The sequence below is a fragment of the Spermophilus citellus genome (assembly GCF_964194105.1).
Source record: "Spermophilus citellus genome assembly, chromosome: 12".
Taxonomy (NCBI): Eukaryota; Metazoa; Chordata; class Mammalia; order Rodentia; family Sciuridae; genus Spermophilus; species Spermophilus citellus.
The window spans coordinates 93,918,688-93,933,188 of NC_138198.1; the positions used below are offsets into that span (position 1 = coordinate 93,918,688).

At 37.1% G+C, this 14,501-nt stretch overlaps 1 protein-coding gene across 5 annotated transcripts; it reads left to right on the forward strand.

The window, feature by feature from the left end:
* Nucleotides 1–308: 308 nt before the first annotated feature.
* On the forward strand, nt 309–9,872 carry LOC308631952 (uncharacterized protein). 5 transcript variants are annotated; one of them, XM_081263500.1, is made up of 3 exons: nt 309–365; nt 933–1,157; nt 6,342–9,872. In XM_081263500.1, exon 3 carries the CDS (start codon nt 7,389–7,391, stop codon nt 8,298–8,300), a length of 912 nt encoding a protein of 303 aa, XP_081119626.1. In that variant the 5' UTR covers nt 309–365; nt 933–1,157; nt 6,342–7,388; the 3' UTR covers nt 8,301–9,872. The 5 variants fall into 5 exon arrangements, with proteins under 5 accessions (XP_081119626.1, XP_081119627.1, XP_081119625.1 ...); XM_081263499.1 differs by having other exon boundaries at nt 316–406; XM_081263498.1 differs by having other exon boundaries at nt 346–607; nt 6,300–9,872.
* The last annotated feature ends 4,629 nt before the right edge of the window (nt 9,873–14,501 follow it).

The window sequence follows — 14,501 nt, forward strand, 5'->3', positions numbered from 1 at the left end:
AGAGGATGGGTTAAAAAGCGCGTGCGAGCTAACGAAGAATTCATTATTCGGTCAGAAAACCTAGCCAGCCCCTGAGAGCTTTCCCGAAAGACAATGGATTCCGACATTCACCTTAAGAATCTATAGACGGGACAGCAAGGGATCTGTCGCTGGCAGAGTACCTAGCTAAGGATCTGCCGGTAGCAGCTCAGCGGATGTTCCTGGGTTAATTCCAGGGAATCCGATCGCCAACCCTCGGTGCCGCCCTGCGCACGCGCGGCCATGCGCCATAGAGCTGAGCAATCCTCCCAGATTCCTAGAGTGGACAGGGCGATGCCTGGCTCGCTGCGTGTGAGTCGGCATAGGCAGACGGGGAGATGCTCGAGGTACGCGTGAGGTCGGCCCACCCCAGGCGGAGGTGTCCCAGGTGATCTTGTCTGACAAGCGGTTTCCTGAGTCCATGGATAGTCAGAACCGCCAGGGTCGCTCCTGGGCACCGGAGGCTGTCGGTTTGGGCGTCGCGTTCAAATGAATGAACGCCAGAAAATTCGGGGAGCTGGTGGAATCACGTGCGTGGAGGAATCCTCGCGAACCAGCCGACCGACCCAGGAAAGGGCTGCCTGAATTTGTGAGTGTTAGAAGGCAAAGAAAGGAAAGCGATAACGTTGATGATCAGTAGTGACCATTTTGTAAAGGCAGCAAATAACGTATTCTTAACCACTGAGACAAATGCCAAAATTCTCTCCCCAGCGTTCTTTCCAGTTACCCCAATTTCGGTAGAATTAACCCCCGATTTTGTTTTACTAGCTAGCTCTCGACTTGGAATGGGGAATGTATGTCCATGAGGGCTAATGCCAGACTCCTGGATAATGGGAAGGAAAATAAATGAATTCTAATAGAAAAGCATTTGGAAATTAAAATTTCGGTTTCTCCTTCCCTTCTTTTATATCTAGAGGCTGTGTCTGGTGGACTGGTCTCAGAAATTACATCTCTAGTTTGCACAATGATTCCCTTCTGAGCCCAGTGGTGCCAAGTTGCCTCCAGGTCTCAGACCCTTTTGTGGACAAGAAAATCTTACAGAAGAAACGATAATTCTCCAGTTGCTCCCTGAGGTGTCCATATTCAGTCCATGGAGATCCAGTTCAATTGTGATTTTCAACAACATCACCTTCTTTCAAGTGAGGAGCAACATAGTTTATCTTAGTGTTTTGAGGGGATAGAATATTGCCCCATGCTGGTTTCTTGAAATAATATTGGTATTCTTCACTACCTATGTCTACACTGTGTCAGGCAATACTATATCTTTTAGTGCTTCAAGCAAAGTCTTGCATCTTTATCAAATTCTCATGCAGTTCCCTTTTTTTTTTTTTTTTTTTTTTTTAGGACCTGAGTCATCTATTTTTGCCTTTATGGTCTATCACCTTAGTATCAATCTGTCAATGTTTGGAATGTCCTCCTTATGATCTTTTCACATCATTTCTCTCATCTCCTATAGGGTCAAATTTGAACATTTGGAGTCTGCTGACATGGATCCAAATACTAGCTTTGTCACTGCCTCCGTAATTTTACAGTTCTGTTTCCCCACTTTATAAGTGTGTAATAGTTCATGTCTTGGGGGTTTTCTTGAGAATTGTGTCTATGTATTACTCCAAAATATAGGACCCCAAAACTTAATGACCTAAAACATCAGGCCCTTTATTTTATTTATTTATTTATATGTGGTGCTGAGAATCGAACCCAGTGCCTCACACATGCTAGTCAAGTGCTATCACTGAGCCACAATTCTAGCCCCGACATCACATTTTTAAACCATATTATTTCTTATAGTTTGTAGGTGACTAACTTGAGCTGGGTTCAGCTGGGCAGGTTTTTTTTTTTTTTTTCCTAATACTGTCTGGGGTCATTCAGGAAGTCATCTAGTGTCTCTGATAGGGCTGGATCTAAGATGGTATCAATCACATGTGTAACTGTTGCTGTTTGTTATGGCTTGGATCATACATCATCAGCAGGGTAGCCTAGACTTTTTCACAGTACTCAAATTTCCAAACTCAAGGAAAGGGAAAGCTCTCTGATACAGAAGCACTTTTCATACCTATAAACATGTTACATTTGTTAATGTCTCATTGGCCAATGCCCAGTTCCAGAGTAGTTGTGGAAGGGAAGTACACAAAGGTATGGAGATATGATTCATTGGGTTCTGTTACTACTATATGAAATACCATACACCCTAAATGCAATCCTATGTGTAAAGGTTGGAACAGACCTAGTTCATAGTAAATCCTTTATAAATAGTGGCCACTGTTATTAGTAGTAAGATCATTTTGATCCTGACTTTGTTCAGAAGTGCTACAGGGTTCCATTTCTACATCATATTACTCTTTTTCATTTTGATTCTCCCATTGCTGTTGTTTGCTTGTGAAATTTACCTTGCATTGTCGTTGCTTTCATTCTAGATATGGCCTCTTTTTAGTCTCTGAGCATCTTTATTATATTTTATTTTATTTAGTTTATTTCCTGAATTTAGAATTTGTCCTTCCCTAAAAATCTATTACATGGCACCTCATCCTTTCTGAGAATCAGCGTAGAATTGGGCCTCTTCCTTGAAATTTTATGTAAACATATTTATCCCATATGTTTATGTTTCTTAGAATGTGTAAAAATAACACTTTTTTATTATAGAGTTATACAATTATACTAGAGTCCTTTTGTGAAGTATAGAAAAACACAGAACAAAATTTAAACATAACCTACAACTCCACCAGCTAGAAGTAGTCATAGTTAACATCAATATATCCTTTATATCATTTAGCTAACTTATTCAACAAATATTTTCCATTGATAAATGTGTATTAATTAATAAAATCATAGCTTATTGTTTCTTGTCATGTAATTTTATTAGTTATTGAGATTTTATTTTGTGCCAGGCACTGTTCTAAGTGCAAGGGATATAGCAGTGAATTGCTATATAGAAAAAGTCCATACCCTTATGAATCTTACATTCCAGTGGGGGAAAACAGAAAATAAATAAATGTACATTATGTTATCACATAATTATAGCAGTTACAGAGAAATTAAGCCAGGAGTATTAGGATTTTAGCAGGAAACATGGCTTATTCAGTTGAGTAATTAAGTTTTGTGAGAATGATGGCTAAGATTACAAAAATTATGGGGTTGAGAACAGCTTTGAGCATACAACAGTGGAAATCCATTATTACATTTAGGAAGGGGAGAGATTGATTACTGTATCCTGGAGGATAGAACCACTTGATATGAACTTTGCCTTTTCTTAAAGAAATACAAGTATAGTTGGCCCTCCTTACCCATGGATTCCACATCCACAGATTCAACCAACTGTGGATCAAAAATATTTGGGGAGGGCTGGGATTGTGGCTCAATGATAGAGTACTTGCCTGGCATGTGTGGGGCACTGGGTTTGATCCTCAGCACTGCATAAAAATAAATAAATAATAAAGCATGTTGTCCATCTACAACTACCAAAAAAAAAAAATTTAAAAATTGAGGGGAGGGCTAGGATTGTGGCTTAGTGATAGAGGGCTTGCCTGGCATGTGTGTAGCAGTGGGTTTGAAACTCAGCACCACAAATAAAGAATCAAAATAAAGTCCATTGACAACTAAAAAAAAATATTAAAAATACTTTGGGAACAAACCATAAAAAATAATACAAATTAATGACTACATAGTACTTACATTGTATTAGGTATTATAAGTATCTAGAGTTGAATTAAAACATGGGAGAATGTATATAGGTTATATGTGAATACTATGCCATTTTGTATAATGGATTTTAGTATCTGAAGCTTTTGAAATCCAAGAGGGATCCTGGAAGCAATTCCCTGCAGATACTGAGAGAATGACTAGCTCAGCAAGAAAAAAATCAAGGATATAGGGTGGACAACTTTCCTTTTGGCTTGGTATTTAGCACTAACAGTCTCACATCCCAATAGTCCCTCAGTTTGGGCAAACTAGAACAATTGGTCTCTCAACTATTCTCCTGCTCTTGTACAAATTTAATTGCAAGCCAGACCATAGAACCACAGGTTTTGCAGTTTATCAGTATTAATCCCCAGAGCCACAAAGCAAATATGAAGTAGATCTGGAAGGGGCTGGGGCTGTGGTTCAGTAGCAGAGCACTTGCACACCTTCTTCATCTGTTGTTTGAATAGCATAAGGAACCCCAAATGGCCAAGAGGCAGTCTTACCTTCAATTTTAACAAAAATCATTACTTTGCTTCATAGTAGAAGCACTTCTCCTTTGAGTACTGGAAAACTCACCAAATCCAAGATTATGAAGATATGAAACAAAATAATACAAATAGATTATTAGATATATGAGAGGAACCATTCTCTCTCCTTCTCTTTGGTTCCTATACCTCTTTATGTATTTTGGTCATGGAGAAAAAACTTTGTTGTCTTTAGTTTAGGAAATATATTGTGTCCTATAAGACATCACCCCAGATTTAGCCTTTAGCCATTATCTCAATCCACATACTTCTGGATGATGGGGCATATAGGTAGATTCATTAATTACACATATCTGAACTCACTGGTATACTTCTTTCCCTGTTAAGATGAGTTATTTGGAGGCAATACTGTATAGAATACCATAGTATTAAAAATATCATTCTCTTAAGTCAATACAAATTTGTATCTGAACTATGTATTTCGTTCTTTGAAAACAAATTGTTGCTGTCTATATGATATAAGTAGTCCAGAGTAAGGGATCTATCCTCTAAAGGCTAATTGGTTCTTCTCTAGGGAGTGGTACTTTTGGGCGGGGGGGGGGGGTATAGTATTCACTTTGAATATTGGCTGTTTGGGCACATAGCAGTGGTAACAGGAGAGGGGAAGTCCATATTGTTGAAGCCATTTACAGCTTCCATTCCTGCTGCTATGACCACTCCGTACATAAGTCCATTGTATAAGCATTGGAAGAAGGCTGATTAACATTCATATTATGGATCATTATGCCTAATTGTTCTAGGGGCTTCTTTCTCTACAGTAGATGCCTTTTACTGAGGATTCACAAGGAACACAAATATTTTCACATTCTTTGCTTATTCTAGGAAGTCCATCCTCATATTTTGCTTCTATAATCCTCATTTCTGCTATTCCAATCTAATTCTTTTAAAGTAACTATATATTCTGATAACCCATTAGTAACTACCTAAAAATCAATGTAGGCATATTTCTTAGACTGTGCTGCCTTTCATGAAAAGTGGACAGATGTATATAACCACGTGTATACCTGAAATTCTGCCAACTGGAAAGATTTGCCTTTATCAATGTATTTGAGGCCATCACTAAATAAGGGTATAAGTAAAAGTTTTGGGCTGGTGCTCACATGCTGCCAAACCCATCTGAAAACTGACTGTTTAATTTCCGCTTGTCTGTTAACTAGTAACAGGGAATTCTTATAAGGTCGTTGAGAGAAAAGTAACAAAACCATAGGAAAAAGTAATATGGAATCCAAATCCCTAGCCCCTGGAATTTACTGCTAGTTAATCTTACAGTGGAATGCTGGGTTTTGCATCATTTTTTATAATCGGTAACAAGTACACAATGGCCATTTGTAATATATAGCTACCTGGAACTCTGTGATCAAGCATTAAGTCTAACAGTGCCCAATAAATAATAAGCCAGGATTTGCTTCACATAGAAAACTCTTTTGTCAGAAGAGGAAATGGCTCTAAGCAACTTCATGAGACCCACTCTGTCTTTAAAAATAAAAAAAAAAACAATGGAAAGGTTTTGATTTCCTTTTCTTTCTTTTTTTTTTTAATTAATACCTTATTTTTTGGCCCAAATAGCCGCACAATGCTGGGTAGAGCCCAATCAACTTCTTTTCATTTTTCTGCACTCTTTCACACTGCTTACCTTAAATATGTGAATAAAATAAATTGCTTGTGTATTAGCTCTAATTTAGTCATACTTTCCCAATCAAAGTAAATAGGTTTCAGTATTCCCAGATGTCCTTTAATAATCATACAGAGCACATCTGGTAAGTCACTTCTATAAATGATTAATATGATCCATTACTATTGTTTCTTCCAGCAGCTTGTGAGGCTGAGGCAAAAAGACTGTGAGTTCAAAGCCAGCCTCAGCAAAAGTGAGGCACTAAGCAACTCACTGAGACCCTATTTCTAAATAAAAAATACAAAATAGAGCTGGGGATGTAGCTCAGTTGTCAGGTGCAATCCCTGGTACCAAAAAAAAAAAAAAAAAAGAAAGAAAGAAAAGGGTAATTTCAGCATTCCCATATTGTTATATTTGTAATCTGTTTCACCTGAACTTTCTTACAGCATGGAGAACACTTTCCATTTGGATTTTGTTTATTGTTCCAGATATTGAGACTAAGATCAAAATTGGACAACCAGCTTCAGAGGAAGAAATTACAGCAAAAATTGAAATGTTGACTGAAGGGTTTGGTAACCCCAAAGAGGATGTTCTCCAGAACTCTGAAGGCAGAGAATTCTGTGTATTTGGAGATAAATTGAATAAAAAGTATCAGACCCTTTTTAAAAGAAGACAATATAACTGTGAGGAATGTGGACAAAGCTTTGCTTGGAGTACAGGCCTTATTCAGCACCAGAGAAACCACTGGAAAAAACCCTATGAATGTGATAATTGTGGAAAGGTCTTTCGAATGAGCTTAGCTCTGGTTATGCATCAGAGAATTCATACTGGAGAGAAACCCTATCCTTGTAATTGGTGTATTAAAAGTTTCAGTCGGAGTTCAGACCTTATTAAACATCAGAGTCCACACTGGTGAAAAACCTTATAAATGTGATGAATGTGGGAAAGCCTTTAGTCAGAGTTCAGATCTTATTATACATCAGAGAATCCATACAGGAGAGAAACCTTATCAATGCAGTCATTGTAATAAAAGTTTTAGCCATTGCTCAGACCTAGTTAAACATCAGAGAATTCACACTGGAGAGAAGCCTTATACATGTAACCAGTGTAACAAACAATTTAGTCAAAGTTCTGATGTTATAAAACATCAAAGAATCCACACTGGGGAGAAACCATATAAGTGTGATGTATGTGGGAAAGCCTTCAGTCAGAGCTCAGACCTTATTCTGCATCAGAGAATCCACACTGGGGAGAAGCCATATCCATGTAATCAATGTAGCAAAAGTTTCAGTCAGAATTCAGACCTTATTAAACATCGAAGGATCCACACTGGAGAGAAGCCCTATAAATGTAATGAGTGTGGAAAGGCTTTTAATCAAAGCTCAGTTCTTATTCTGCATCAAAGAATTCACACCGGAGAAAAACCCTATTCATGTAATCAGTGCAGCAAAACTTTCAGTAGGCTTTCAGATCTTATTAATCATCAACGAATTCACACTGGAGAGAAGCCTTATCCATGTAATCAGTGCAATAAAATGTTTAGTCGAAGATCAGATCTCGTTAAACATCATAGAATTCATACAGGTGAGAAACCCTATGAATGTGACGACTGTGGGAAAACCTTTAGTCAGAGCTCCAACCTTATTCTACATCAGAGAATCCACACTGGAGAGAAACCTTATCCGTGTAGTGATTGCACTAAAAGTTTTAGTCGCCGTTCAGATCTCATAAAGCATTACAGAATACACACTGGAGAAAAACCATATGCTTGTAATTTGTGCAATAAAAGTTTTAGTCAAAGTTCAGACCTCACTAAACATCTGAGAGTGCACTCTGGTGAAAAGCCCTATCGTTGTGATAGTTGTGAGAAAACCTTCAGTCAGAGTTCTGACCTTATTCTTCATCAGCGAATTCACACTGGAGAAAAACCATATCCATGCACACAGTGCAGCCAAAGTTTCTGTCAGAACTCAGACCTCATAAGACACCAAAGAGTCCACACTGGGGAAAGACCTTATAAATGTAATGAGTGTGGGAAGGCTTTCAGTGCTCAGCTCTCATCCTGCATCAGAGAATCCACACTGGAGAGAAACCATATCCATGTGACCAATGTAGCAGAAGCTTTAGTCATCGTTCTGAACTCATTAATCATCAAAAAATCCACACAGGTGAAAAAATCATATAAATGTGATGCGTGTGGGAAAACCTTCACTATGGGAACAGATCTCATTGATCACCAGAAGATCCACACTGAGGACAAAATGTACCAGTGTGTTCAGTGCAGCATAAGTTTTAGCCAATTCTCTGATCTTATTAATCATGAGAAACTCCATTCTGGGCAAGACAGTTTAAATGTGATGAATGGGAAGAAACCCTTACTGTATACACCAACTTTATTCAGTTCCAGAGACACTATACCAGAACAAAAATCTTATGAATGCTATTGATGACCATGAAAAAGGTTTTAATCAATATTTAGCTCTTATGCTCAATTTAAAAACAAAACCCACTGGAGAGAAAACTAAATCAGTTTTTATAATGACAATTTAATTTGAAGCCCATACATTACTAAAATTAAGAAAAAAATCTGAGGAAGAGTTCTGAGATTTGTGGGAAACTCTTCAGTGTGAATAATTTTTTTTTTTACCAATTGTCTGTTAGCAACAATAGAAAGAAATTCTATCTTTGCTATAATGTAAGAAAAGCTGTCTTTTATTCAGACATAGTCCACAAAAGAGGAGTTGTATCATTGTAAGAAATATATAATAACATTAATGCAGAAGTTATCAAATATTTTAAAACTCAATGTGTAGAGGTGTTTAATCAAAACTCAAAAGGAAATGTATTAGTTTTAGAATCTCAAATCTTTAGTGAGTCTATATTACCAATGGTATATAGAAATTATTTTAGAGAATGTGGAGAAAACAAATCCCTTTCATATCTAAGTTGACATTTATATAGATGTCTGACAACTAGAGAGTCCTACCTTATGCTCACACTAGGTATCTATGCATTCATCGTGTGTGAACACACTATGCTATTGTGGTATTAAGCTTACTAACTAGATATCCAAGTCCTCCCTTTTCTCAAAAGTTATTTTGTTTTGTTTTGGTTTGGTTTTCCTAGTAAGCATGAGCTTGTGTGAGTTCCTGTACTATACACAACAAATGCTGATTTATTTCACTGTCAGTAATGCAGCCCATAAACTTTAAAATGTGAAATCACTTTGTCACTGCCATTTAATTACAGCTTTGAAATGTGGAACAGGATTTTTAAAAGCAAATTTCTTTGTCAAAATATGAAGATTTTTCTATTACTGCTTATCTTGTCATCTATTGAACAAAAATGATGGCTGTGATATTGTTATTTATAATAAGAAATATATACAGTATTTCCTCTGTATCCACAGGGTATACCCAGTGGAAGCCTGAAACTTTGGACAGCACTGAACTTTATAATGCAATGCCTTTTCCTTCTTAACTAAGCACTTTTCCTGCACTTTGGCTGTAACTTTTACAATTCGAGGTGCAACACCAAAGCTAGAATGCGTTTTTTCTATTCACAATTTCACGGGTAGAAGATTCATTCTTTCCATAGATCTTAGCAACCTCTATATACAATTTTTTTTCTTTCCATAAATAAAAATTTCACCTTTTTACTAAAGGAAGTGTCTTGGCTTCTCTTTGGTATATCCAAATTGCCAGCATTACCACTATTATGCATTGGGGCCATTATTTAGTAAAACAAAAGTTACTTGAACACAGTATGGTATAAGTCAGTCTGTCTGATGACCAAAACAGCTACTAGATGACTAATCTGGCCAATGATTTAGTCAACCACGCCTACATTAATGAAGCCTTTAAAAGAGCCCAAAAGGACAGGATTCAGAGAGCTTCCAGGTTGAGACACTCAGAAGGTACTTGGAAGGTAGCCCACAGGGCATAGAAGTTCTGTGTCACTTCTCACAGAACCTTGCCCTATGCATCTCTTCCAGCTAGCTGATTCTGAGTTGCATTATTTTATAATAACCAGTAATCTAGTAAGTAAACTGTTTTCCTGAGTTCAATGAACCATTTTAGCAAAAAATCAAACCCATAGAGAGGGTTATAGGAACCCCTGATTTATAGTCAGTTAGTCAGAAGCACCAGTGAAAATATGAACATGTAATATGTGCCTAAAGTTGCTGACAGTCTTATGAAACTGTCTATAGTCTGAGAAGTCTGAGAGAACTCCAGATAGATAGTGTCAGAATTGAATTATGTGATATCCCATTGCTGGAGTTCAAAAACCCCACATATCTCTGGTAACAGACATGTGTAAGTATAGAGAAGATAGCAAATTTTTCCTGTACAGAAGCTAAAGTAATGACCTACATGATTAATTTGTATGGTATAATCTGTCTAAAAATAAAAAGAACTTTACTCTTGTTTTTCAAGTGGTAGCATTCATCAGACTTAAAAAAAAACTATGTATTGATAAAGGGAAACATACATGCAGAATTTTCAACTGAAAAATATAGTTTTTAAAAAGACAAGTATAAAAAATTATCCTTGTCTTTTTGGTGTTAGCCATTTGATAAATTCTACTCTCACTTTCTTTGATTATCTCCCATAATTATCTAATTAAATATTTTAATTTAATAGATGTTGTTAAATTATGTAGTCAAGACTTTTGGGGGGTTATACTCTATGCAAAGAATATATGATCTCTTCTAATAAAGCATGTATTGCTAGTGATTGAGAAAACACATGGCTCAATGTAATCATAAGATGCTTATAAGAATTCAGAGTAGGGGGCTGGGGTTGTGGCTCAGCACTAGAGTGCTCATCTAGCATGTGCGAGGCCCTGGGTTTGATCCTCAGCACCACATAAAAATAAATAAAATAAAGGTATTGTGTCCAACTACAACTTAAAAAAAAAGGAGGAAGAGTAGGAAGGATTCCATTTTGATCAGAAAGAAAAGGGAGCTTGGTGGAGCACCTAAATTTGTCATCCTTTAAGGTGATCACCTGATCCAGACACTTTAATTTTTCATGCCTATAATTTGTGAATAAGTGTTGAATAAGAAATTACCAGATCTATTATCAGATCTATTGGAGTCAGAGACATCAATATTAACTCATGTATATATTGTATACATACATAACACACACAGAGAGAAAAGCAACTACAGGACATATTTCTATATATGAGTTAGTACACACACTACCCGGCTCTGTTCTCCAAGGTGACCTAGAAGAAATGATACTCCAGTAACAGGCTACCCAGATCTTGGTTTCTAAGTATTATTCTCCAGAAAAGGAATCAGGGCTCCTTTGAGAAATGGATGATTCTAGGGCTAGAACACAGAAAGTGTGAGATGAACTTGAATCATCCTGTAGTACAGAAAATAAACAAGAAATCTAATGACAAGAGGATAAAGGCATGTCAGAAGAGCACAAAGCCTTGAACTGGAGTTGTAACTCAGTGGTAAAGCATTTGCCTAGCATGTGTGAGGCATTGGTTCTGATCCTCAGCACTACATAAAGATAAAAAAATGAAGATCGTGTCCATCTAAAACTAAAATACACACGTGTGTGTGTGTGTGTGTGTATGTTTTTTTTTTTTGTTTTGTTTTTTTAAGGAGCACAAAGCCAACCAGAAGGCGTTTACAAGGTGGAATATACATGAGTCCATACTATAAGTAAACATGGAAGAGAGAGCTTCCTTATGGAAGAATGCCAAATGATATATTTAGATTCTAACCTCCTCCAGGATGTGGGGGACATATCTGAACCCCAGGCCCTCAGAGGAAACTGCAACTATTGACATGCTTCAAAGAAATGCAGTGTGTAAAGGGGAAAATACTAACTATAGTGGAGGAATCTGGCAAAAACTCTTAACGTAGGATTTCTCAACCTCACACTCTTGATATTATGGGCCAGATAATTCTTTGCTGTGGTGGACCTGACTTGTCAAATATAATGTTTACTACTATCCCTCTCCTTATCGACTAAATACCAGTAGCAACTCTTTCCTAATTATGACAATCAAAAATGTGTGTAAGGGCTGGGGATGTGGCTCAAGCGGTAGCACGCTCGCCTGGCATGCGTGCGGCCCGGGTTCGATCCTCAGCACCACATACAAAGATGTTGTGTCCGGGGAGAACTAAAAAATAAATATTAAAAAATTCTCTCTCTCTCTCTCTCTCAAAAACAAATGTGTGTGATACTGTCAAATTGCCCTTGAGAGGCTTCTCTTCTGCCTGAGAAGCAATACCTAAAGATTATAATAACTATTATTTTTTGTAGATATTATGTACCACTTGGTATGATGCAACTAGAAGATCACTTCAGCTCTATAGTTGTTTTTAGCTTGTTTTTTTGTCTTGAACCCAGGGGTACTCTACCACTGAGCTATATTTGTGGTTCTTTTCTTTTTAGTTTTGAGAGAGGGTGTCACTAAGTCATTAAGTTGCTGAGTCTGGGTTTGAACCTGTAATCCTCCTGCCTCAGCCTCCCAAATCACTGGGATTAGAGGAATGCACCACCATGCCCAGCTATAGTATTTTAAAAAATAATTTGTAGTCCTAAAATAACTAAAATCAGAAATGAAAGAGCATTTTACTGATAATACTACAAAAAAAGGAATACAAGAGAGTAATAATTGTATACCAACAAATTGGATAAACCAAATAAAAATGGAAAAATTTCTAGAAACAATTTACTAATTTTATAGAAAATATGAATATACCTATAACTGATAGGACTGAATCAGAATTTTTGTTTTTGCAGAAAAAAAAAAAAAACAACAAAAAGCCCAGGGCCAAATGGCTTCACTGACATTTAAAGAAGAAACACCAGTTGTGTTAGTCAGCTTTCTGTCACTGTAACAAATACCTGGTATAATCAACATATAAAGAGAAAAGTTTTATTTTGGCTCATAGTTTTAGAGTTCCAACCCATGATTGTCCTTGTTGCTTGTTGCTTTGACCAAAAGTAGTCAATGTCATGGATAGCCAAAAAAAAAAAAAAAGACCTTGGGTCTCATACTCCCCTTCAAGGGCATACCCCCAGTGACCTAAAGACTTCCCATTTCTAAAGGTTCTGCCACCTCCCCGTAATGCCATCCTGGGGACCAGACTTTAACACATGGGCATTTGGAAGACCATCAATAACCAAACCACAGCACCAAAATTTATTAAAATATTGCAGTACAGGGAATACTTCCAAAATCACTTTATGAGTTTGGAAGTTACCTGTTACCAAGCCAGATGACTATTAAAACACACACACACACACACACACACACACACACACACCAATACCCTCTGTGAATACTGATGCAAAAGTCTTTAACAAAATGCTACCAAAAAAAATCAACATACACTAAAGTAAATCAAGTGTATATTGTTAAATCAAGTGGGACTTAATTTTGAAGTAACACGAATAATCTAACAAAAAAATCAGTCAATATATCATAGAAATAAATGAAAGAAAGAAAAGATAAATCTTATTAGATGCTGGTACATAAATCTCATTAGATGCTGAAAGAACATTTTGACAAAATGCAACACTCTTTCATGATAGTACTCATACTGGAATAGAAGCAAACTATTTCAACATAATGAAGGCTGTATATTAAAAAAGAAAAAGAAAAAATCTAGAGTTGACTTCATGTTCAATGGTGAAAATATGAAAGCTTTCCTCTAAGTCAAGGATGGCTGCTTTCATCACTTCAATATAGTACTAAAAATCCTAGCCAGATCAATTAGACAAAAAGCATCCAAATTAGAAAGGTAGAAGTAAAATTATCTCTTTTCAAATTACATAAATCTCTCTTTGCAAATGACATAATCTTATATACAGGAAACACTTAAGATCTCTCTCTCTCTCTCTCTCTCTCTCTCTCTCTCTCTCTCACACACACACACACACACACACACACACACATCTGTTAAAACTAATAAACTAATGAAACAAAGTTTCAGGATACTGCTGGGGATGTAGATCAGTGGTGGAGCACTTGCCTAGCATGTGCAAGATCCTGGATTTGATCCCCAGCACCACAAAAAAGAAAAAAAATACAAAATTAACATCCCCAAATAAGGGCTGGGGATGTGGCTCAAGTGGTAGCGCGCTCGCCTGGCATGCATGCAGCCCGGGTTCGATCCTCAGCACCACTTACAAACAAAGATGCTGTGTCCGCCGAGAACTAAAAAATAAATATTAAAAAAAATTCTCTCTCTCTCTCTCTCCTCCCACTCTCTCTTTAAAAAAAATCCCCAAATAAGTGATATTTCTACACACTATTAATGAACAATATACAATCATACAGTCTGAAAAGAAGGTGAGAAAAAACAGCTCTGTTTATAATAGCACCCAAGAAAAAAAAACTTATGAATAAACTTAACCAAGGAGTCCTGAAAACAACAAAACACTGCTCAAAGACACTTGTTAGTAACTTTCCATTGCTATGACAAAAACACCCGAGGAACTAAGCAGGAGATTTATTTTGGCTCATGGTTTCAAAGGTTTCAGTCATGGTCAGTTGGCTCCATTGTCTGTGTCCCTCTTTAGGCAGCTCGTAACAGTGGAAGGCTGTGGGGAAGCACAGCTGCTTACTTCATGGCAGCTTGGAAGCTGAGAGAAGGTTTAAGGGGCTGGGGA